Here is a 25,771-nt window from a genome sequence, read left to right on the forward strand (position 1 = left end):
ATTGTTGTAATAAAAGTTAATATAATTCTTGTTTCACTGTTTACAGGAAGTTTTATATTTTGGTAAAATAAAATCTTTTACTTTTTAGGTTTTAGGGGTTATAATAAAATATTAAGAAATCTATTTTGTCCTGTGATTCTGGTGTGTTTGTAAATAAAATATGGATTTGGGATTTTAAGTTATTCTAAACTTAAAAGTTTCACGCTTTTCTAAATTCATTTATGTTAAAACAATTTTAATTTGTTTTGCATTTTCTGGTGATTCAAATTCTTTTTGTATTAGATTATTTTTTCCTTGCTGTTCTGGATCTTTCATAAAAATCTGTTTTTTATTAATTATGAGCAGTTTTTCTAACAGGCGGAAAATGTTTGTAGCATTTTTCTTGATTTTAATATTTAATTATCTTAAATTAGATTTTATCATAAACCATATTTGGCATAATCAGTTTCATAAAATTCTGAGATAATTTTCTTTAGTAAATTAAAATAGTTTGATTTTATTAGATTCTTTTGTTATTTCTAATATTGAGATTTTTCTGGTAATAAAATAAACATATTTGGAAATTTCTGTCTTGCATTTGGTGTTTTAGTGAAATTAAACACGTTAATGAATAAAATATTTTTTATAGATATGATTTATAATTTTTGATGATTGCACTCAGCTTATTTTCATCTATAAAAATATTTATATTTTTCTGTCTCTTTGTCTCGGTGGTTTGGTGAGAAACGATTCGACGTCTGCAGAAACATCAGAGCTTTTATTTTTTCATCCCTGAAATCAGAAAATCTGTCAGATTCTTTCTCATTGACAGAAAATTATAAATGTTAAAACCTTTTCCTCTAAAAACAAAGTAAAGAAACTGTCGTTTTCCTTCGTTAAGCCTTGCGGCGCCCTCTAGCAGCAGAGCAGGAACCTCGCAGCGTCCTGACGAACATCCAGCAGCAGCGAGGAGCGAAAATAAAAAACAAACGAAACGTGAGTAGAGTCTAAAAAACGAGCAGAAGAGAAAAGCGGTGACATCAGACGTGAGGCGACGGGGCTGATGGGAAAATAAACGGGATTAACTGACATGCTGTTAAAGCTCAAACGTGCAAAGTTTTGCTTTTTGTGTCTCCGCCTCCTCCGGACCGACAGACGCTGCCTGAGACTGAAACTCCGCCCACCAGCTTACCTTACAAGACAAAAAAAGGGGAAAAAAACCCACAAAGAAAAAACTAAACATAAAATCCACTTCGTACGTTTCTTCTCGTCACTTCCAGGTACCTTCCTCGTCTCCTCTAAAGTTCTCCTCCCTTAAACATTAAGGAGCTGTACCGCGGTGAGTGTGATGTCATCAAACTTCCTGTGTGCTTTGCTCTGCTGGTCAGGAAACCCAAACATGAAGTCTTATCAGGCAAAAAAAGAAAGAAAAGAAGCTAAACTGAACTCGGGTCGGCCGCTGCGTCGCTGATGGGGCGAGTGGAGGGTGAGGCGTGGGGGAGGGGACGTCTGCAGGTCGACTCGTCCGTCAAAACGAGGAGGAGGAGCGGCCGTCTTCATAACTTCTCCTTGGACTGAACCCAGATGAAGGGACCCGACTGCTCCTCGATGATCTGCTTCACCTGGTCGTAGATCTCCTCCAGCGTGTCGCCCTGCACGATGGCTGCACACACACAGAGCAGAGTCAGCGGCGAGCGCGTGACATCATCAAAGACGGGCACAGCCCACCTGTACATCACTCATCCCGACTCCGCTGACGTTTATTATCGTTTTTAAATGTTTGTAAATAAAGTTATGATTGGTGCCTCTTGTTGCATCAGCTGTGATGTCATTAGTGCTGTGGACGTGTCAGAGCGCTGCTTGTGTCTGAAACCAATCAAAACACTCCTTTCATCTCGAAGTTTAAAAGCTCCGCCCATAAAAATAAAACTACAAACGTATTTAAACCTGGCTGATCGATCCTTCGAGCTCATTTCTCGGACTTCCTGCTCTCTGATAAGGCGGCGCCATTTCTGCTCGTTATTAAAGGTCCCGGCAGGGTGGTATAGCGCCAGTCTGCGTGAGGAACTTCCATCAGGATGCACGCTCGCAGAGGTGCACGAGGACACGACCTCGAAGAGGAGATCAGCCAAATTTAAAACGTCACGTCTCAAACAAAGACTCGTCATTTCCTCCCGTCTGCTGCACTAATGTTGAGGTGCAGCTCCAGCACGTGACCAGCAGGGGGCAGAGAGGAACCACATGCGAGACTGTAACGTGGTTTCGACGGCGCGGGTGGAGAATCACCTGAGCTGAGGCGGGTGGAGCCAGGGCACTCACCTGTGAAATGCTCGGTGAACTCCTGCTCCAGCTTGTTCGCTCGGTCGAAGGTCTTCTTGCCCTGCTCCTCCGTCAGACGCTTGTTCATCTCCCTGCAGAGAAAAACCACGTCACCTTCACGCTCGTGTGGGAGAACTGAGTGGAGGCGTTTCCTGTGAAGTGACTCACATGATGTTCTCCACAGATTTGGGTTTGATGAAGATGGCGATGGGGTGGAGCTGAGCCAGCTGGAGTCTCTTGATGGCGTTACCTGACACGTCCAGGATGCAGTGTTTGCCCTGAAAACAGCAGGAGAACATCTCAAACCACACGCCGCCGCTTGAATGAGGTCAGAGCGGGGTTAAAGGTCAAAGGGGCGTGTCGCCATTACCTTCTCCGCCACCTCCCGGACCGACTGCACGCTGGTCCCGTACAGGTGGTTGTTGTATTGCCCCGCCTCGATGAACTTGTGGTCCTGGATGTCCTTCTCCATCTGCTCTCTGGAGATCACGAAGTGATAGTCTCTGCCGTCCACCTCGTAGTCCCGCTTCGGCCGGGTCGTGTCTGCGGGCGGGGTCAGCATTAAACATCAGGTGACACGAGCGTACAACGCAGCCTCTGTTTACAGGCGTTCGGCGGACTTACGAGGGACGCAGGATCCGAACTTGTCGGGGAACTCTGAGATCAGGTCGTCGTTGATGCGGTCCTTCATGGGGCCGAGGATGATGACGGGGCGGGTGTAGTTCACTGTGGGACAGAATCGAAGCATGTCGAATATGCAGGAACACCTGAGTGCTGCCTGTGGTAATCAGATTACTTTAAAAAAAGAAAGCTAAGCGAACACAGAGATGTCTCACCTTCCTGCTGAACGACGGGCTCGTAGGACAGCACGTACTCCTCCTGCCCACCTGGAGACACAGAGGTCGGTTAGTTTCAGCGTCCGGAGCTCAGACGGGAGTGAGGTGTGATGAAGGTGAAGAGGAGGAGAGACGGAGGAGAGGAGGGAGGATGGGATCTACTGAGGTTGGTTAGTAGGCGGAGTCTGAACCTGCGGGATTACATCAGTGTGCTCAGGAACTAAAATTCTCCCGTTAGAGAACGGCGACGGGAGCAGAAAGCGTTTAAACAGTTTCAGTTACGGCTCTGGAATCGGAGACGACGCCGACTTTGACGTCTGCACGTCTAACAGCTCACGATCCAATTTTCAGCATGCACAAACGCCGCGACTCCTCACATACTCATGCTTGTTTAATCTGAGCTGTGTGAGCCGCGGTCACCTTACGTCAGTGGCGGGGAACTCCAGGCCCAGAGAGCCGGAGTCCTGCAGGTTTCAGACGTGTCCTTGATCCATCACAGCTGATCTAAATGGCTGAATGACCTCCTCAACATGTCTTGAAGTTCTCCAGAGGCCTTGTCATGAAGTAATCACTGGATTCAGGTGATACCTAAAACCTGCAGGACACCTCGAGGCCTGGCGTTCTACACCTGTGCCTCATCTTTATTTTCGGGGTATCGGAGGTTTTCTGCTGCAGTCACAGCTCAGCCTGCGGGCTTTCACTCCCACTGCTGTGCTGCTTCAGATTGATCCGATTCCATGTTTAAAGGAGCCTTTATCTCTGATCGGGTTTGCTCGCTGAGCTCGTTTTTAACCGTTAATGGTTCATAACAGTGCTCTCACAACATCACCCGAGTCTGCAGCGCTCGCTGGGTTACAGGTGATGCTGTGCGTTTCTGGTTTCCAGTTTTAAGGTGAAATATTTTTATAGTGGCTTCATGAAATCAGTGAACTGTGCCGACATGCTCGGTGTGCGGTGTGGCTGAAAGAGTCGCTCTCTGCGAGGCGGCAGCGTCCATGCAGCAGCGGGGGGAGGGGCAGACTGTGAGGGTGTGAGGTCATGCTGTTACTGGCCAATCGGCAGTCTGTGCTTGTTAACGGCGTCAGTGAGGGAGTTAGCGGGTTCAGTGACAGGTCGCGCCGATCGTTAGTGTTTCCTGCGAGTCATCGAGCGGCACTTACGGTAGCTACTCTCACTATCGCTGGCGTTAGACGTCACGTGTTCTGGAATCACAACACAAACAGGACACGACAGGTCACATCGCCGTCCCACAATGCTTTGCCCCGAGCCGTGATCACGCAGGGGGACTCGAGGCGGCAGATCAATCACAGCAACAACCACCGTCCGACTCTTTTCAGCCCAATAATGGACACATTTAAAACATTTCCCAAACTTCCAGGAGTCTTCCCTGACCTCAGATCCAAATATAACTGCTTCACGTTCAAAGACTCGACTCTGAAAACTGGGCGATGTGGATAAAACCAGACTGTATATAAACGATGGAAGCAGCCACCGTGACATCATCCGTTTGCTTCGAGCAGAGCGATTTAGGCTGAACCAGGGAGGGAACTGAGGGACACGGTGCACTCAGTGGGCAGCGACTTCCCCTCCATCACCTTTTAAACATTTTACTTAGACCAAAATTAACTAAATAAATATCCCGTTTTTAACTCAGTAAGACTTAAAACTAAAGACTCAGACCACAAACTCACCAGGACAGCATCGCCCCCTGCTGGCCATTAAAAAGAACGCAGCTTTAAGACGCTTCCCTCCTTTATATACAGTCTGTGTTTTCAGCTCGCTGATGATCATATTCAGATAAGAAAATAAAATCAGATTTTTTCTGGGATATTAAACGTTTTCTTTAGATCGTCAGCTGGACAAACATCTGGAAACATCTGGAAACACCACCAAGACCTGAATACACACATTTTAAACTGTAATTTAACCAAAACTAAAAATGTTCCCTGGTTTATCGATCAGCCGTGTTTGTGGGCGGGTTTATTTCCCGATGACTGAGCGAGCGGCTCGGCTTCAGATCTGCTCGTGTCGGTCGCCGTGTTCAGCTTTTAGAGCTTCCTGTAACTTGTACACGTTTGCCATGAAACAGAAAAACAAAGGTCTCGTGAGAGATGAAGAGCGGAAACTCGTGGCCAGAGTGAAGAGCGCCGGCCTGAAGGATCCACGAGGGTCTGTGGTGAGGAAGAGGAGGGGGAGGGGTCTCAGACTCCACCAGGAACCATCATCAGACTCTTCAGTTTAGCGTCTTTTATGGCATTAAAACTAAACGCGCTGATCCGGGCCTGCCGACAGCAGCCTTCACTGACACTCGACACACTGACATAAGAGAAACTGAGATTTTATCTTCATGTTCTGGATGAAATATAACAAACTGATCCGGATCAGAGCTCCTGTCAGTCGGGAACTTTGAACCTGCTGGTTCTCTGTTACGTGTTTGACTGGTTTTTGTGGTTTTCTGAGTTTTATTTGATAGTTTTGGTCCCATATGCAGTTTTATGAACATCATTTAAAATCTGAATAATCACTTTGATCAAAGGCTGATCAGGAGTCGTTGATGCTTCGTCTGATTTTACTTCACAAAACAAACAAAATAAAGTCGTCTGCTCTAAAACACGAAGCTGCTTTTAATTCAAAACAAACAACCAGTAGAATAAACCTCAAATACAAATCGGGCGGCGTAAAGCTCCGCCCCCAGAGGTTTTAGGATGGAAGGATGCTCGTGCTCACAACTCATAAACTCGCTTGTAGAGCTCTGGTTATTTAGTGGAGCTCTCGGGAGGACACTGGTGGAGACCGAAGAGGCTGATGGGAGTTTTGGGGGAGGGGGTGTTGGGGAGAGACTTACTGTGTCCTTTGGACAGCACGTCCTCGCTGTTGTCCTGCAGCAGCAGAGCCGAGTGAAGGAAGGAGGGAAAACAACCACAGACACAGTTACTGACAGAGCGACAGACTGAGAGAGCAGAGGGAACGCCGCCGGGGCGCCGCTGCAGGGCGGCCATGTTGGCTCTGGTTTCAGGTTTTAGAAACGGCTTCTAATCAGATCGCACGACCGCGGCCACGCCCTGCAGCGGTGACGACCAGCGCGCGCTCAGCACGCCGTCGCCACCTGATCTCTCTTCCTGTCGCCGGCCAACCTCCTTTCAGACCGCCCGCCCCGCCTCCCCGCGCTTGTACTTACGGTCGACATCGCTGGTCTCCTGCTCGCTCGCCTCTTTGCTCTTGTAGAACGGAAACTTTCGGGAAAAGAGGTTCTTTTTACGCTTGTCATTGAGAGACTGCTGAGGAAGAGGAGGAGGAGGGGTGATGGAGTAAAACAAAAACAGAGGAGGAAGAGAGGGAGATGAGGGGGTGTGATGGGTGTCTGAGTCTGCGTCTGACCGGCTCACAGTTTCAACATTAAACACAAAAATCACAAAGTTTAAACTAAAACACTCGGACACAGAGGCCCCGACCCTGAACGCAACCTGCTCTGACGCCCCGCTTCACACGCCGACAGTGAAGGCAGCGTCGGTCGGAGAGGAGGAGGAGGATGAAGGTGAACATGCTGACGACATGCAGAGACACAGCAGCGACAAGCTGGGAGAAGCCGTTTGGTTATTTCGGCGAATCGGCTCGAAGATGGTGCTGATGCGATGCCTTCAAGTGCATCAGGAAAAGTCGTTCCACAGAGCATTTATGTTCCTTCGTGTAGCACTGAGGAAACACTGGTGCTACAAACCCCAGGATTACAAACGTCCCGCGGGTCGGGCTCAGAGGCCTTCTCAGCTTTACGTGGTTTCTTCATTTGGACTTCTGAAGCTTAAATTTAGCTTCAAGCTTTTGCATTTCGTTTGTCTTGAAGTGTAAATGAAAGCGTGACGTCACCAGTCAGGCTGTAAAGGTTACTGTGGGGTTAACACTGATATTTAAAATAAACTCATCCAGATGTGAGGCTATAACAAAACGATATCGGCTGATGTCATGGCAACCAACCAACAAATATTAGGTTTATTTAAAAAGCGCCGGCAGCTGCAGTCGTCTGAGTCCGGCATCCACCTTCTTTCAGCTCCATTGTTGGTCTCCACCACCTCATGGCTGCAAATATTGATTAGTTGAGGCTACGAACGCTAAACCTACATTTATGTATAAATAGAAGCCAAACACAGAACAGAGTCGTGTCCCTTTTCCTTTAACCGTCTGTTACTATGGTAACAGCTTGGTCTCAGTGGGTTCATTCAAGCTTGTGCGATGACACAAAACCAAAACCAGGAGCTGAAAGGGCCTAAAAAGGTCTGTGTTCAAGTTATTGATTAGTTCAACTATAAATGGGTTTAATGGCTCAACGAGAAGAACAAGCAGACATTTGAACCGCTGCGTGTCGTTCATCAGCAGGAGGCGGGACCTGTGACATCATTAGCTCACATGCTGCACTTTGATGTTACAGAGCAGGAGACGGAAAACAGGGTGAGGAGGGTGAGTGGTGAGGAGGAGGAGGAAGGTTTGAGAGCAGCAGACGTCAATGTCAAGCGTTTCGCGAAGAGGCGGGGAGCAGACCGCGGGCACCATGCACGTTCTACGGTTTGCCTCCCCGCCCTCAGTCTGCCGTGTTAGCGTGGCGGCTGGCGAGCAACGCCGTGGAGACACGTATTAAAGCGGCACACGGTTTAAAGGTGGCGGGGGAGGGAGGGGGAGGCGCTGCTGCGATTTGGTGAAGAAGAAGAAACGCCTCAGAGATCGTCATGCTGTTAAACGGCCGGCTGCTTCAACATTAGTCAAACACTCATTAGTAGGTGGAGATCAGGTGGCTGTGGCTCAAACACACAGAGGTCACATGATGCACACAGCTGGCGCCAAACACCTGAAACGTGTCATCAACCAGCTCAGAATCAGCCGACTTTATTCAAACACGTTTCACCTTCACACGAATGAATCTGGTGCAGTTTAAAGTGCGACACGCCGACGCTCGGGGAAGGTCAGAAAAACAAGCACCCGTCACACTCGAGGTGGCGGGCGCCGCGGGCAGCCATTTCCCTCACTGCCGGGTTTCAAAAAAGGCGGGCGGCGCAAACGGACTTATCCAGTAACGTCCGGTAACTGATGAAAACCCTAAAACCGAGTCGTTAGCTAACAGACTGAAGTCTGTCACAACGGCCCAAACACGCGTGCACTTCAACCGCCTGTACGAAGGTAACACCGCGCATGGCTTCACTAACCTGCACGTTACACGTCACTGCGGGGAAAATAAAGTCGGCTGATCCTGAGAGCATCAGATGGGACGAGTCACTGAAGTCTAAACAAGTCCGACTCGTTCTATCAGGTCGAGTCTGGAAAACTGAGCATCTTTAAAGACGCAGAAATCAAACAGACAATAAAAGCAATAAAAAATGTTTTACAGCTTAAATACAAAGAACAGAAAAACGTCTTTGTGTGTAAATAAAGTCGCGTTACTGGAACTAAAACACGTTTCTGACTCCAGGGACCGCCTACGCCGTCACTCACCCCTCTGTCCCGAGACTTGGCGTTAAACTTCACCGTCTTTAACCTCGCCCTCTCCTTCTTCTCCACCCTGTGGGAAAGGTCAAAGGTCAGCAGAGATCACAAGGGAACCAGACTTTATGCATGAATCTGTCAGATACTCGCGATGAGCTCCGCCTCAGAGCTCGAGGGCAAATCGAGTGAGTCGGCAGCTTGCCGCCACTCCGCGAGCGTTCCTCCAGAAACTGGAAGGTTTTGCCTTTCGAGTCTCTGACGACATCCTGACCTTACAGTCTAACTCTGCCTTTACCCTCGGAGGTCACCTGGTAAATGTTCAGAGCGTCACTGTGAAGCTCTCGTTCGTCGCAGTGACACCTGTACAGGTGCGACCCGGATGTTTGTTTAAATAAAGTTACAAACTCCAGCCAAACGTCCTCTCGAGCTCTGAATCCTGATTGGTGGAGCAGATGTAACTGGGACTGACCGTCTCTTGCTGGGGATGACCCCCACCTCCTCCACCTCTCCCTGTGCCGTCAGCTGCCTCGCCTGCCACCACTCGTCGTCGGAGGCGTTCACCACGTGAAGGATGTCTCCGAACTTAAAGTTCAGGCCCTGACTCGGCAGACCGGAGTCTCTCGTCTTATCGTAGTCGAACAGAGCTCTAAAACACGAACGACAAACAAACCGATTAAAAACAGAACACAGGACGTCAGCACGCGAGCGCCTTCCACGCTTTAGGCCTACCTGACGTACAACGACCTCTTCTGACTCGTCCGCAGAGACCCAGAGCCCGAGCTGATGCTGCTGTTCATCATCTGCTCCCTCAGGTCGTGGATCTTTGCCTCAAACCGGCTGTACTCTGAGCGGACACAGAGGCCATCCAGGGGTCAGAGGTCACAGGAAATTACAGAAACACGTTAGAGTCTCTACAGAAGATTTTTATGAAGCCAAACAGAATCTGAAACTTTTTAAACTGGACTGTTTCTCTGGTAAAATCAGAGATAACTGCTGGTTTCAGTTTCCCACAGAGATCAGAGCTGAAACATCTGTGAACAGCTGGATTAATAATCAATCATTTTAAAGTGAAAATAATCAAACAGCCAAATATTCTGATACCAGCTGCTAAATGCAGAGGATTTGTTCCCTTTCCTCCTCACACCCGACTGTAAATATACTTAAATGTAGTTATTTTTATTTAAGCTGCTGCTGGAGTCATGTGATCCTGCAGGTGCGTGCTGCTGTCCCACCTTCTGGTCTGTAGTGGGCGACGATGGTCACTGTCTGCCCGGCATTCTTCAGGGCGGCGGCGGCCTGTTCGTGGGTGGCGTTACGGAGGTCCACGCCGTTCACCTGAAAACACAAAAACAATGTCAGACGCGGAACGACGACTCAATCGGGGAAACGAGCGGCTCAGTCTGATCCAGCACTTCTCTAAAGGTGCAGCTTTTAATTTGAAAGTCAACCGCGTGTTTGCCTGCGTGTGGCGAGCGACCGGCAGCGACTCATCACTGACTCAGACAGACACTCTGGTTTAAGTTGTTGATCTCAGAGTTTAACGCGTTGTTACGTACGGAGACGAGTCGGTCTCCTTTCCTCAGCTCTCCGCTGAGGTCAGCAGGTCCTCCGGCGAGGATGAAGGAGATGAAGATCCCCTCGCCGTCCTCCCCGCCCACGATGTTGAAGCCTAGTCCCGTCGCTCCTCTGTGAAGCACCACCTTCCTCGGCTCCCTGCAGGAAAAAAAACACTGCAGCCGTCAATCATCTGAAGTCATGTGAGCAGGGTCCCACTCAGACTCTGCAGGTGTGTGTTATGACGGGAGGGTGGAGGGTGTAACTGCAGGTGTGCACCAGCAGAGGGCGCAGCAGCTGTGGTTCAGCTACAAAAACACTGAAACGTTTCAGTGCAGGCGTGCGCGTGCACAGTGTTTCTGTTCTCACCGGGTGACGTCGTCGTCTCCCAGCGTGCTCTTCGGGGTCGGGGAGTAACGCCCCGAGGATGCTGGCGGAGGGACGGGCTGACCCAGGAAGTTGGGGGGGCTGATATGGTTCTCCATGCGCTGGGAGTACGCTGGAAGAGAAAGAGGGAAGACCATTAAAACCAGTCTGATCACAGCCGCTGTGTGTCTGACGCTGAGCTGCTGCATCTGCTCGCCTGTCCGGCCCCTGTAACCACCTGATTGGCCGAGGCCGGCAGCCGTCGAGGGGGGTCGTAAACGACACCGGTGAGCGAGAAACAACCACCTCCCAACTCAACCCTGTCACATTTCTGCTGAGGATCAGCTGTAACCGCAGCATCAGAGCGACGACAGAGACGACGAACACGCAGTCAGTTTATTATGATCTGTGACAGCAGCACCGAGAGGATGAAACCTGAAAATAGTTTCCATTCGTCTCCATTTTTAAAAACATTTGAAAGTTTGATGTTCGTCTGATCGGAAACTGTTCTCTCTACGAACAGGACACTCCCCCGGAGACTTAAGGTTAAACAAATAACGTCCCTGCATAATTAACAGAGCGATGGTTTTCCTGCCACTGCAGGAGACGAAGGGCGTCGTTGGTCCACGACTCGGTTTAGACACAAACTCAGAAGCTGAACAGCTGATCGACTGTGGCCCAAACTTCAGATATAATCATAGCTGTCAGCACAAGGCTGTAGGAAGCACTCGGTTTTAGGGAGTCTGTGTTTCACATGGATGAGTTGAGGCACCTGGTGGCGTTTGTGAGAGCCGAGCTGCCAAACATCGTTCTTCCGCGACTCGGGATCGGATATTTTGTGCTCGTTCCTCGTTTGGCTTCAAACCAGCACCAGCCTGCTCGGCTCAGAGTCTGTGTTAGATTTAAGGATGTCAACTCATGATGATTACTCAGATTATAACGTGCAACACTTCCTGCAGCCTCCGTGTCTTCCTGTGCGTTCCCATCAGTCTCTCCTCGGCTCCGGATCCTCCACAGCTGCTTGGAGCTCCTCGGTCTCTATAGCCGAGGAGCCTGACGCGCAGCATCTCTGAGGGGTGTTTCCTTCTTTGGCATCTCCTCAACAGCTCGGTGCCAGCTTCGAGTCTCCGGGATGCAGGTTTGTCCTGCAGTATTACAGTTTCAGAGCGCTTCCTGTAATTTGCAGCGAAGTGAGAGATGTAAAAACAAGGTTCAGAGCTGGGCCGTCTTCATCCCTGCTAAAGCTGCCGGTTCAGAGAGAAATGTTTTAAAGGAACCGGCCTCGTCTGCACTTTGAGGCGTGTCGTTTGACGAATCCCCGCCCCACTTGATCATCAGAGACTGCGGCGGTCCACACCGGCTCAGGGTCGGATGTCATCCTGACCACATGAGCCAGGACCTTCTAATCTGCTCGACGTCAGAGCAAAAATCCACCGCAGTGTTCAAGACAAACCAACAAGCCTTCAGCCGGGACTCCAGAAAACCGACAATCACACAGGGAAACCTTTAACTCAAAACCAGGTCAGCTGATTTATGTGAGACCTCATTTATCTGGAAGATCTTAAAACGGAAAACAATTCAGGATAAAAAGTCCAGGGAAGTTTTCAACTATGGGTTTTCCAACTGTTTCTGGAAGCCTGAACCCAGAACAAACTGAAACGCGACCGCAGCATCAAAACGTTTCTCTCTTCAGCTGCAAACACAGAAGCAAACTTTAGTGGTGAGGTCACAGGTGTGTGTGTTTGCACTCACAGTTGGTGAGGTCGGGCGGAGCGAAGCTGTCGTTCATGAAGACACTGTTGGGTTTAGCCACTTTCAAGTAGACCACGTCGGGAGTGTTTTTCAAGGCAGTGACGGCGTGTTCGTGGCTCACCTCCTCCAGGCAGGAGCTGTTCACCTGAACGCGGACACACCAAGAGAGGAGCGGTCAGACACGCCTGTGCTTTTATTCTGAAGGTCTGCTGTTTGGTAGTTTGTGGTGAGGTGCGCCTGCACCGCAGATTCAGCGCGTCTTCCCTTAATGAAACATTTTATACGTTTATAATTATAAAATGTTATAAGGGTGAAACTTTATCTTATTGTTAAAACCTCAGAAATATTCATGGTGCTCGTTCTTCACCGTCTACTCAGCAACTTCCTGTTTTTACTGCAGATCTAAAACTTTATTTGTTCGTTAGCACTGAAACCTGTTTCTACTATTTATACACGTGTTGGTTGTTTATCAGAAATATTTTACTTTATTTTAATTTATTTTATTAACTCGCTGACCTTTAACCTGCTTTTATTATATTTAACTTTTATTAGTCTCATTTTTTTCCTTTTTTAAAATAATGTAATTTGTTTGTTTTATTTTTATTATTTAAATCAGGCTTTATTGGTTTTAATTAACATTAACAGTTCTTTTTGGTTTATTGATTATTTAAAAGGTTTTAATTAAATTTTTTTTAAATATTTTATTTATTTTATGTTAACTTCCAGCTCTTTCCTTTAATCTGCCCATTTTCTGTTTTTATTGTTATTTTAATTAATTTCTAATTGTGCTTCTTTTTTCAAATACAGTATTCTGTCTTGTGTGTCTATTGATTTTTTTTTACGGGTCTATTTTTGTTTTTTATTTATATTTTTCTACTTTTAGTCGTCTTTACTTCTATTATTTCTTTCCTGCAGTTACTTCATGTCATAAGTTTAAGCTTGTCTTAATTATTATTTCAAATTTTACTGGTTTCAAATTTGAGTCTTTATTAGGTCTCATAAATAATCTCATCAGAGCTTTTCTTAATTATTTTATTGCACTGAATGTTTGTAACTCTGTTTGACTTTCTCGTGTTTACTCTTTTAGTTTGTAGCCGTGGTGTAAATAAATAATTCGTCTGATGTGATTTCTCGTGTTTGATCCTTACAGCCAGCAGTTTGTCTCCAATCTGCAGCCGCCCGTCTTTATGAGCCGCTCCGCCTTCGATGATCTTGGTGACGTAGATGCTGTTGTCGCCGGGGATGTGCTGGTTCCCCACGCCGCCCGCTATACTGAAGCCGAGACCTGCAACACAAAGAACCAGAAGGAGGGTGCAGGGTGATCAGACGGGAAAAGCATTCTGGGTAAAAACCCTCAAACTCTGGAGTCTAGCTCCGACGCCTGAGCGTCCTTCACAGGGACAAACTTTAAAGAACAACCACCCCACGAAACGCGCCGCTGCTGGTTTAACACGGGAACGAATCAGGACACATAAATGCACAGAAGCATATTTCAGGATGTTTCCGTGGAAACCGAGGCTTTGTTCTTGAGCCGGGCTCCTCGTCTGAATAATCATGAGGCCCGCGGGGATTTCACTAAAGCTCCTCAGCAAGCGGAGACAATCCAGCAACACGGCCGGCACACATCCACGCCATCTGCGCAGAGCTGCAGCCGTGAGCCAAAACATTAGGAACACTCACAGGTTTAATAATGAGCCTGCGCTCAGACAGGGCGCCGGATCTGAGCGCAGGCACAGTTTAAGCCTTCACGCTACCTTTGGGTCCTTTCACCAGCTTGATCTCCATCACTTTCTCCGAGACGGGTTTCCTCCTGCGGACGTAGAGTCGGACCAGAGATCCCGCCTCCTTCAGCGCCTCCACGGCTCGGCTGTGGGTCACGTCCCGAACATCCACCTCGTTGACTCTCAGGATGACGTCATTGACCCTGAAACAGAGCGTGAACACCGCGCTGTCAGTCAGGTCACCTGCTTCAATAGAAACTGATGATGTCACAGCTTTTCTTTCATTTATTGGAGCTAAAGCAGGAAGTAGAGTCAAACTACGGATCCAAACTTACAAACAGTTTAAAGGAAACCTGAGACCGTACTCTTCGTCCTCATCATCATCACCTGGATCAGGTGTGACAGACTTTCTGCATTATGAATGAGCCATGAAAGGCTGCAGGGCACAGCGGGGGTCCGGCTGTGAGGACACCACCACGCAGACCGAGGGACAGAGGTCCTTCTCTCTCTACATGTTTTTATACGAGGCTGAATCCGTCAGGCCAGCTTCAAGCTGAGCCGGTAAAAAGTGAAAGCTCATAAAGTTTGTGATCTTAGAAAGGTTAGTGTTAGAAACCTGTGTGAGTCACACGTTGTTCCCTCTGTCCCACTAACTGCTCCCTGATCAGCTTAACAGCCTGTCCTCCACAGCAGCTACGCTCTAAAGCAGCAGCCTGGAAGGAACTGCTGCAAAGCATTCTGGGTGTTGTAGGAGATGCTGGTTTTCAGTTTAAAAGAAAATCTGAGCCCTCCTCTAATGAGGTGACAGAGGGATCAAAAATAGAAGGAGCCGCTCAGACATCAGTCACACCTCCTTCACCAACCAACAGTTTCCTGCTGCCTCACCTGAGCCGTCCATCCTGCGCCGCCGCTCCTCCAGGGATCACCTTGGTGATGAAGATGCTGGGGTCTTCACCGATGTGAGGGTTGTCGGTGCCGCCTGCGATGCTGAAGCCCAGCCCCGAGTTTCCCTGGAAACCACAGTGATCACAGTAGTAATGATAACGATCCGAGTCTGTGAGCATGCTCAGGATTCACACTTCCTGCCAGCGTTTCACAATAAAAGCCTTCCAGGTGAGCGACGATGCTGCTGAGCAGTGACGACTGAAGTTTGACGCCGTGTTGGAAAACCTCGAACCGCAGCCAAGAGGAGCAGAAGTGACAGCTGGAACAACGAAGCATGAACACGTCTGCAGGTACCGCTACGCGAATCCCCCGGCACGAGTTTGCACCAATCAGATAACGTCAGCAAACATCCAGAACCCGAGAGCGTGCACCGGCTCCGAGGCGCTGTTAAACATTTTGTTTTTACCTTCACTGGTTCAAATACACTGCTGTAATTACCCAGCATGCCGTTCTGCACTGAACTTTTATAAATGTGCAGTTATTGTGTAGAATGGCTGGTTCCTGCCGCGGTGGGCGTCCGGCGTGTCCACTGCTGTGGACGGGCATCAGATTCAGTTTGTGTCATGTGTGGAAACATTTTGGTTGTGATGATAAAAACAACACGAGGCCGGTTAGACCGCAGACAGAACGACAGGCAGACCCTGTGAGACTTTTTTAAAGCTGTGCTAATAATTTGCACTTAAAGGAGCAAAATTAGGACAAGAACAAAAGGAGGAAGACGGTAACAATGTGGAGGATAATACCAGAGGCAGCGAGGAGGATTAAAACAGAGCTGATTAAAGAGAAACTGTTTGTGTGAGAGGATCAGAAACTTTTGCTTTGTTTAACAGAATCTGGTTCATTCGTTACGTCCTCGTTTCCCCCGAAATCTCAGACAGTCGGGAGGTTTGGTGCAGGCAGCGGAGGTCCATGAAAGCAGCGCCTCAAAGTCAAACAGAGCATCAGACGGCGGGTCGCCCATCCTGCGAGTCATAGACCGCGGCTCGTTTATGTGGCTCGTAAAGACGCGACGGAGTTACGGCGGCTCTCGCGGCGAGCAGCACGGCCGTCACTCACAGGGAAGTAAACAGTAAAGGCAGCTTACCCGCTCCAGCGTGATCTCCTCGTACTCATAATCAGCCTCCGTCCCGTTCACCTGCAAACACACACACAGGTATCAGCTCACCTGTCGGCTCCTCCCAGCAGCAGTTTATAGGAAGCAAACACGTTAGTAGAACACAGACTCTACTGTACTTCATTAGAAACACTTCACTGAGTCCAGGGTTCAACTGAGCCTCCTCCTGCTCCTCAGGCTCACGTCTAACCTCGGAGAACTGAAGAGTTTTTATTTCCTCCTCTTAAGCCTGAAGTTCAAGGTTCGTGCGATGCAGCCGTCTGCCCACAGCTCCTGCAGGCTCCACTCACCGACTCTGATCTAACACATTTCCTTTAAACCGTCCAATTAACAGAAACGTGCTGCAGCACTGAACTCTGAACTGATGTGGGGAGAGGAGAGCGAAGCAGATGCTTCTTCAAATATTTCTCCCCGTCAGGTGAAACTGAAGCGACGCCGTGCTGACAGCGGCCGGAGTCCACGGGAGGCAAACATCAATTTAATAAAGACGGGTCCAGTGCTAGGCAGGTGAGGCTCCCGCTGGACCGACGGTGAAGATGGAGTTACCAAACATCTGCAGATCCACAGAGTCCTGCATCCTAGCCATTGTCTGTGGATCTACCCACCCACCTATCCACCCATGACTCCATCTTTATCCATAAAATCATCAACACAGGTATCGTGCCTTCATGCATCTGTCATCATCTTCCAATCTATCCATCACTCATGCATCCATTCAGAAATGAGCAGCACTCACGTATGGAGGTGTGTCCAGGCTGTCTGCGTTGACCACCACAGGCGGAGGATTGGCCTGCAGAGACGAGGAGACACGTTAGAACATCACAGAGGAAAAACATCTCCACCCTACAAACACCCTCACAATAAAGAAACCCCCCTGAACCTCCACCCCTCCGATCACACCCCACGCTGCGCCCGGGTCGGCCGCCGCGCAGCTGCTAAAAGACTAACTCTCCTCATGATGCTAAAACGGGAAGCCCGAGGATTTGAGCACAGATTAGCGAGCACGAGCGGTACGTACATGGTGGCGCTTCACGCTGCAGAAGATGCAGTTCTGAAGCATGAAGCCTTAAATGAAGAAACAAATCAAGAAAATCAATCAAATCCAGTCGTGCAGGAGGGGAGAAGCTGCTCCTTCACCTCGTCTTCCTCGTCTACTCTGACTCTCGCTCGCTAGCCCGGGAGGAGACAGATGGGCTCTGAAAAGTCAAACGGGGGGAGCGTGGCATTCCTCCCGCTGTTTCTATCTCTAATCTGCTCACTTCATCAGCGCCACAGCTGGACGGCCGACACTGAAAACCGAACTCGACAGAAAGCCGCAGAGCCAAATGAGCGAGGAGGGAAGTGAGGATGGAAGGAGGGAGGGATGGAGGGATCGAGCAGAGAAGAAGGAGAGGAGGAAAGTCAAAAAGGAACAAAAAAAGGAGACCTGTGACGTTGGAGGGATGGCGGTGGTCTCGGCTGGGATTGGCAAGATTGGGATCACGGGGATTATGGGTGAGGAAGGCGGGGCGGCCTCGGCCTGCTGAACAATAGCATGGTGAGGGGTCAAAGGTTAGACACAGATGAACAGCCGGTGAAGGAGGAGGAGAGGATGTATATGTGTATGTGCATGCTGACTGATAGGGGGCGTTCGTTTAGGTCGAGCCGAGGTGCCAGATGGGAGGAGTTTGACAGAGAAGGACCGCCAAGTGTCAGAGAGGTCGGCCAATCACAGGAGGTCACTGTGTGAGTGACACCTGACGATCCTGATGTGTCAAACTCGCCCATCTGCTGTTCTGAGGATTAAAGCCATCTCTCGTGTGTGTGTGTGTGTGTGTGTGTGTGTGTGTGTGTGTGTGTGTGTGTGTGTGTGTGTGTGGGGTAAATCCTCAGTCCCTCGGTACAGCTTCAGCAGGGGGCCGATGTCCTTTATGTCATTACTGAAAAGCAGCGGATATTTCAATCTGGGAGCTTTAACCCCGACAGCCAGTGATGACATTGGCACAGACCCTCAAAGGTCAAAGGTCACAGCTGTATCTGCGACCTCACGTCCGAGTTTCTACTGACGCTAAAGAAGCGCTCAAACCGCACACCCACATGTTCACCATGACGTCACTGATCGTTTCACCTTCAACTCCCAAAAATCAAACGAAGAGCTCGAGGACCGATTTCATTCAGCTCCAATAACACGATCAGCTGGCAGGTTTACAAGTAAATATCTGCAAACAACGTTAAATAAATGTACCTAAACACGGCACAGCTGCCAAATTAAGACACGCCTCTTTGCTCCACATTAAAACTACGATAGCATCGTCCTCGCTGCTGTCGAGTTTCAGCTCCGACTCAGTCTGGCGACACTTTTTGCTGAACGCGTTTCTATTGTGGTTCTATTGTTCTCACAATGCTGTCGAGCGTAACCAGCGTCGCCTTCAGGCCGTGTTTTTCACTCCACAGCAGCCTCTTCATTTCATGATGGGCCCACTCGGCGTTTGATTCAAAGGTGAACTTGGTAACTGGTTTTAGTGGAAACATCATCACTGGTCTGAACGAGCCAGCAGCTGGCCAATCACATGCTGCGTATTAGACGTCAGACGTCTCGTTGCAATGCTACGTGCTGCTGGGGAACTACAGCATCTGACGGATGTGTTTTTGACCTGAACACTGCAGAACAAGCTAACTTTAACTAGCACCAGCTCCCCGACAGCAGCAGCCTCCGCACAATCTGCCCATGAACGCCACACCGGCAGCAGCTCCACTCGTTTGTTTCAGCTCGAGAAACAAACAGCCTTTAAAAGAGTGGATCGTCTTTCTACTGCAGCCATGCTGCTGTTTATTCATCTACTAAGAATGAAAATACACAAAATAAAACCTTTGTAAACTGTTCAGACACAACCCATAAATGTGTGTGATGCACGTGAATTAAATGAATTAAAAAAGGATTTTTTAGATCTTTTTTCTGTTTCCTGTTTCAGTCAAAGATTTTCTTTCACGTCTACGTGTAATTTAACACCCCTGCGTGCACATGAAACATCACAGAGGAGCGAGCGGCGGCCCTCACCGCTGTGACCTCTGTTATGCAACAGCAGGACCTCGTGAAGCTGCTGGCAGGAAGCGCCGCTGCGTTTCCAAGAGGCTTAATTGTTGTGCTGCAGCAGCAGAACCCGGAGCCCGTGGAAAACCAACAGCCGCTAAAATTAGCCCCGCACATCGACCGCATTGATCCGCCAGCCCTACTTCTGCGGCTCCGCTCGCCAGAAAGCTGCTGACAACGAGGCTTAATTACTCCCAAAAGACACAAAACTGGTTTAACAAATGCAGCGACACAGAGAGGGCAGAGGTTATGATTTCATCTATCAGAGAGCGATCGACGATACACCATCAAATCCATAACAACAACCAAAACCAATCAGACGCCCAATACGTCAATCGATTTATTGACCGATCAGGTTTCCAAGCTGATGTTTGACCCCGATGAACTTACACCACTGACATAACATCAGTCCTTCATATAAATATCATTAACACAGCTGAGCCCACCTGGAGTTTATAAAATTACACAATTAGTATTTTTAATTTTTCTCTCAGAGACTTTTACAGTTGATGATTTTACCTGATGACATCTTTTCCACACGACCCCAAACTTATCATCGCAGTCTGTATATAAAAGATGGACGGCCTCAAACTGACCATTTTCACCATCTTGACCTTCAGTCAATGACATGGTAGCCCCGCCCTGAATGTCCCGTTTTAGTCCTTTTAACTTTAATGGTCCTTCATCTCCAACACGAGCACCAACACGAGGACACAAAACTGGAGCCTGAAACCATGAACTCATCAGCGGAGTCTTAACCAAGGTCAGAGGTCAGAGGAGTCTCCCCCTGCTGGTTTATTACAGAGAATCTATGTCCTGCTTTCAGTAAATGAGGCACGTGTGTCACTTTAGTCTTCAGTGTACCAGCGAAGCCACACAGATCAAACAACCCCCCCCCACTCGAGCCCCTCGTTAAAAGTGTAGCTGCAGTTTTTTCTTAGCTCACTGCATCCATAACATGGATCTGAATGTCCGCTGGTGGGAGGAGCCACAGACGCTTTGGACCGAATCGGTGATGAAGCCATAACGTAGCGACGGTGTGACCACAGACCACCACTTAAAGATGGGAGCTTGAAATGTGCAGCAGATGAATCCCCAACCAAAACACGTGGATCACACCATTGCTCATGTATTCGGTCGTAAACAAGACGAGCAGCTGGAGAGTGTTTAAGTATGGATTTAAATGTGATGGCAGGGTGATGTGGCTGTCACACGTGGACAGAGTCCATCGATTCTCCGTGTAGTAACTCGATCTGACTGACCGCAGGTCTCATTCACACACACTCCTGCTACAACACTGTACAAACTGCTCTGCGTGTCACCACAACCACCATCACCAAAACAGCCAGTTCTCCAATGTGACCTTGAACTCACCACAGCAAACAGGAGTTTTGAGCAGCAGCAGGTTTTAGTCTGTTTCATATAAAGACTCCGACACTGAGTCTCCTGAAACCTGACTGTAGTTTTTAGTCTCAGCTGATTTTACTGAAACTCTACAAACATCAGCACTTGTTGATCTGACTCTGTGCTACAATCTGTGTGTCCTTTAGAAATCAATCAGTGGTTAAAGGGGAACAACCTCCATCCATTCACCCGCCCACCGTCAGCTGCTCGTTTCTGTGGAACAGCCTTTAGCTCCCACTCTCCTTTCTAACAAAGCGATCTTTTACTTCTTTAAACGTACGGCGCTCAATCGACAAAGTTTTAGTTCCCGCAGTGGAAAAAGTAAAAATCTCTGAACAGGTCACATGATGTCGCTACCTTGCTGTAAGCGAAGGGCACCCAGGAGATCTCCTTCCTGGCGCTCTTGAGGACTTTGGCCGTACTCTTGGTCGGGCTTTTCTTCACGCTGTCCCGCAGGTTGAGGAACCGACTGCGAGCTCGACAGGACGCCGGCACGGTGCAGGCGGTGAAGGTCGACAGCGACGCCTGGACCTGCGGGTGATTGAACGACTGTTGCTGCTGCTGTCGGTGGAGCTCGATGGCGTGCTGCCTCTGCAGAGGGTGCAGGTGGGCGATGGACTCTTGTAAGCTGGCGTTGACCCGCGGCAGCTTCTTCTCGCCGTTCACAGCTTTAGACAGGAAGTCCTGCTGCAGGTAATGAGTGGTCATCTTCCCAAACGGAGGAGGAGGAGCTGGGGGAGGAGGATAAAGAGTAAATGAAAGATGCTTCCTTCGAGTCCAGAATGTCCAACGCCTACGACGAGACGGCGATACTTCCAAACTCTGCCGTGTTACTCCACCTCCGGCACCACAGCGCAGTAACACTCCCTCTCTTCTCTCCCGGCTCACCCCTCCCTGCCGGCTGCTCTTTCTCTGTGACACCCTCCCTCTCGTCTTCTCTCGTTCTCCTGCCAATTAATCGGCTCCAGCGAGCGAGGCACATGTCAGCGCGAGGGGGGGGTGACGGGCAGCTCCACTCGCTGCATGAATAATCGATGCTGCCCCCGGATTCAGACACAGCGGCGTGCGTGTCAGCAGCGAGGGGGGAGTGCGACGAGGACTCCCGGTTAGCGGCAGGCGGGCAGGAAGCCGCTTTAAGCCTCTGCTGTAGAGAAAAACCCGACGATCCTCACAGGCTGCTGCGTCTCCACAGAGCTCCACCTGAAGCTGGAGGTGAAAAACATGCAGGCCTTCTCTCTTTTCACTTAAATAAAATCTGCACCGTGACAGCAGCGTGGACGCTCCTGGTGGATATATACTCCATCAGACCTCCACGGCCTGGTTACAGGTGCAGCTCTGCAGGAACGTCGCTCTGACACTGTGTTTTCCTCCAAGTGAGGTGATAAATTATTCACATTTAGCAAAATATTGTTGAAACTGCCCACAGATTATGTTGGAAACACTTTTAAAAATGCCAAACTGTCCCAAAGCTACATAAACAAAAGATCTTGGCTCAGAAATCATAAATGCAGATTTTGTTTCCTGGGATTTCCTGAGTGTGCATGAGGAGAACGAGCTGCAGCAGATAGAGACGTTTAACACTGAAATCTCACACTTATACCTGCACATCATATACTCTGACATTTCCACACCAACATCCAAAAACTGCGTTTCACTGAAAATAATCAAGTCTGTACCAAAACTCAAAGCTATGAACGCACTTCCTGTTGTGGCAGATGGTTCATTATATGGACTCAGAGCATTCAGGCTCGTTGTGAACAGACAAATTAATTATACGACAGAATAACCATCGCACAGGAGGCGGCGTGGGGTTCATTGGACGGAGGTTTGATTTCGTAAATGGATGTAAAAAAGCCGAGCGGCCAGAGCCAACAGTGTGTTCTCCCCACAGTCCCCGAACGCCTCACCTTCATTTACGACGATGGAGAGACACCTCGACTTTCTACTGGTGCAAATCTGCTCATACGACGCCGTCATGGAGGCTGAGCCACATGATTCACAAACAGCAGAAAGTCGACGCACCGAGTGTGTCACAGTAAACAAACACATCAGGGCTCATCTCTCTGCTCCTTCATCACCCAGCGTTTACAGCCACATCACGACTCCACGGTGAGGGCCGAGGAGAAGCACCAAGGATCTGCTGGAGATTAGGATTAAACTGCTGCTGTGTGTCTGCAGCTCCACCTACAGGCCACTCACGTCAGCACACGGCTGCACTGTAAACAAACCAGCGATTCACAAATACCAACAGCTTTTCAATGGCACTGCTTGTTCTACACAACATGGGTGGTTTTAGTCATGTAAAGGAGCTGTGGAGGATTAACCTAAGTAGTCTTCCTCCTTCCTCGTTACTGTGCAAATTTATGCAGCAGGAGCTCTGAAGTCTGCTGCAGGGAAAGTGGTTTATACAGACTAAAGCTTCTCTCGCCGTCCGTTCTCCAACACTAAAGAAAATATTAATCTCAGGTGTGAGAACACAACACCCGGCCTCCAAAATAAAAGTCTGGCTGAAGGTGTGAACAGTGCAAACATCTTTATCCACATCACAGAAACCGAAAGTGGCCCCATTTTAGAGCTGGGCGATATAAGATTTTTTCATATTGGGCGACCGTGGCTCAGGGGGTTGGGAATCGCATCTGTAACCGGAAGGTCGCCGGTTCGATCCCTGGGCTCTCTGTCCTGGTCGTTGTGTCCTTGGGCAAGACACTTTACCCTACTTGCCTACTGGTGGTGGCCAGAGGGGCCGATGGCGCAATATGGCAGCCTCGCTTCTGTCAGTCTGCCCCAGGGCAGCTGTGGCTAAAACCGTAGTTTGCCTCCACCAGTGTGTGAATGTGAGAGTGAATGAATAGTGGCATTGTAAAGCGTTTTGGTTACCTTGAAAAGCGCTATATAAATCCAATCCATTATTATTATTATTATTATATCACGATATGTTTTTTTCATTTCAGGCGATAACGATATCTATCACGATATAAGCCAAATAACTATATTTGTAAGATTTAAATGTGCCGTTGCTCACAAGTAAAATGTGAAATAATCAGCAGCTTGTTTTTATTTAAATATTTATTTCCCATAATAAGTTCAACAGGGTAGATGTACTTAAGGAACATGAGACTTTTTCAGATAAATAAAGGCAAATATTGCAAACTACACAAAAGGCAGCCGCTAAAGCGTTTAAGTTTCAAAATAGAACAAACGAAACAGACTAAATTGTCAATTCCACTTAGAAACAAAATATTAATTCTAAAAATAAATCTTAGTTTGTTTTACAGAAGAACAGACAAAACTGACTAACTTTTGTCAATATCAAATAAACTGAGAACTAAAAGGAAATTCTCGATCTCTCCTTGTTGTATAGCTGAGCTTTTCAAACAGTTTTAACAGTTACTTTAGTCTGACAAAAGCCGAATGAAGAATTAGCGCTTCCAGTCAGAGACTGAGCTGCACCGCTTTATTGTATTTCCAGACTTGCGTTCGGCACATTTACAGTGCAGCTGCTCTGTTTTTTGTCAGACTTGAAATAGCAGAAATACCTTCACACTACGGAACTTCTGTGGCTCTTCCACTCGACAATCTCTCCGGCGTTGGAACCATCATCTGTTTTCTCTTCGGTAACCTTCGGTCACGCTCTCAGTTGATTTTTCTCTAGTCGGCACGCTCATTTCCTCCATTACCCGGGCGGCACGGCGGCTGGCTGCTTGCCAAACAAATACGTGCGGCGCCAGTGTTCTGGGAATCCATCCTACCTGGCAAACCATCCTACGCGTTGTTTCTGCGCACAACACGAAATTCAGTGGCAAATTGTCCTACCTTTGTGAATATTAGCTAGAAAAATACTCTGACCGGTAAAATTAACTGCCAAACCAACCTACCTTTGTGAATGTTACCTACAAGCATACTTTAACGGGTAAAATGAAGTGGAAAACCATTCTGGCTGTATGCATATGAGCAACAAGCATACTCTGATGGGCAAAGTTGGGTGGCAAACCGTCATACCTACTTAAATTGATGCTGGAATTGCTCTGTGACAGCAGAAATGTGCATAAACTACTTACAGTAGCATGTTTTGCCAAAGTAGGATGGTTTGTCAGAACACCGGCTTGGGACTTGTGCTGTATGTAATAAGTCACGTGACGTGACGCTGTGGCTGTGATTGGTTCGGCTCTGCGTTACTTAATTTGGATTGGCTGGGTTTTTTTTGTTTTTTTAAGAGGACAAGAGAGATGAGGCCTATCGCAATAGTTAAATTTTTCTATCGAGAAAAAGTTATTTCGCAACACATATCGTTCTATCGCCCAGCTCTACCTCATTTCACAGGAAACTGCAGGAACACAGCAGGTTATCAGCAGAACCGTGGAGGCCTTTTACGACCAGCTTTAGGAATGATCCATTTGATTTTGTGCTTTTACAAAACGACATCATCTGCATATAGCGATAGTTTCCGGCCTGTTTGTGTTACTCCATAACAGCAGCAGCCAGAGGATGTGAGATATTTCTGTCACGATTTCTGCTGTTTGCTTTTCTTTATAAAAACTAAGAGAGAAAAAATCCGCAGATTTGTGTTCAGTGAGTTAAAACAGATTCACGGACTTAACTACAGGTGGGTCAATCGTGCTTACTGAAATTCCAGAAAATTACTTCAGAACGAAATCATTTCAATTCTGTTCAGGTTGGTTCAGTTTGAGAATCAGAGAATCCCAACACCACCACAATCCCCCGTTAGCAAATATTTGGCAACGACTGAGAAGAACCCCGTTTTATGGGTGATTGCAGCGTTATCACTGAAGTAGCTGACCCCATGTTGTTAGGGTTTACCTTCAACTAGGGGTGGGCGATGGAAACGATAGAAACCATATAAATTTGGCCAACGATAGAGATTTTGACTATACCGCTCTATCGCGATAGCGCATGTTGATGATGTCATCAAATTGCGCCTGTTTTGATCGAAAGCATCGCAGCGGCTAAAACCATTATCATCTGCAAATTATGGCGATTGACAGTCACAGCAAAGAGATGAAGCACTTTTAAAATAAGGGGAAAGCGAAAAACCGCGCTTCCTCCACTTCCGTAACATTGATTCATTAATGCTGAATTCTCTCGCAGCTGCTCTGTTCCCATGTTGTTGCAGTATATTAATAACTAACCTCGTATTGTGGATGGATTATCTCAGTTGTTCCCCTGACTGAAGTTTGCCCGGTGTACAGCATCCTGCTATGCGATTTCATTTGTCCCAAACCAC

At 48.2% G+C, this 25,771-nt stretch overlaps 1 protein-coding gene across 7 annotated transcripts in view; it reads right to left on the bottom strand.

Annotated features, from left to right (window-relative positions):
- Window positions 1-288: 288 nt before the first annotated feature.
- Window positions 289-25,771, bottom strand: part of dlg1b (discs large MAGUK scaffold protein 1b) — a 100,336-nt gene continuing 74,853 nt past the window's right edge. For 2 of the 7 annotated variants that reach the window (XM_026149166.1, XM_026149167.1), the window contains 21 exons: window positions 17,482-17,577; window positions 16,792-16,845; window positions 16,026-16,076; window positions 14,882-15,006; window positions 14,030-14,199; window positions 13,424-13,560; window positions 12,276-12,420; window positions 10,527-10,656; window positions 10,160-10,316; window positions 9,836-9,938; window positions 9,333-9,447; window positions 9,073-9,249; window positions 8,613-8,679; window positions 6,313-6,409; window positions 4,295-4,336; window positions 3,135-3,185; window positions 2,923-3,024; window positions 2,669-2,841; window positions 2,467-2,576; window positions 2,299-2,390; window positions 289-1,642 (listed from right to left, as the gene is read on the bottom strand). In XM_026149166.1, the coding sequence (XP_026004951.1) occupies window positions 1,536-1,642; window positions 2,299-2,390; window positions 2,467-2,576; window positions 2,669-2,841; window positions 2,923-3,024; window positions 3,135-3,185; window positions 4,295-4,336; window positions 6,313-6,409; window positions 8,613-8,679; window positions 9,073-9,249; window positions 9,333-9,447; window positions 9,836-9,938; window positions 10,160-10,316; window positions 10,527-10,656; window positions 12,276-12,420; window positions 13,424-13,560; window positions 14,030-14,199; window positions 14,882-15,006; window positions 16,026-16,076; window positions 16,792-16,845; window positions 17,482-17,577 (2,301 nt within the window). In that variant the 3' untranslated portion in view covers window positions 289-1,535. Of the gene's footprint in view, window positions 1,643-2,298; window positions 2,391-2,466; window positions 2,577-2,668; window positions 2,842-2,922; window positions 3,025-3,134; window positions 3,186-4,294; window positions 4,337-5,979; window positions 6,014-6,312; window positions 6,410-8,612; window positions 8,680-9,072; window positions 9,250-9,332; window positions 9,448-9,835; window positions 9,939-10,159; window positions 10,317-10,526; window positions 10,657-12,275; window positions 12,421-13,423; window positions 13,561-14,029; window positions 14,200-14,881; window positions 15,007-16,025; window positions 16,077-16,791; window positions 16,846-17,481; window positions 17,578-25,771 lie in introns of all 7 variants that reach the window. The other 5 variants (XM_026149161.1, XM_026149162.1, XM_026149163.1 and 2 more) reach the window with 4 other exon arrangements.

This window comes from Astatotilapia calliptera, chromosome 18 (assembly GCF_900246225.1).
Source record: "Astatotilapia calliptera chromosome 18, fAstCal1.2, whole genome shotgun sequence".
In the NCBI taxonomy this organism is placed as follows: Eukaryota; Metazoa; Chordata; class Actinopteri; order Cichliformes; family Cichlidae; genus Astatotilapia; species Astatotilapia calliptera.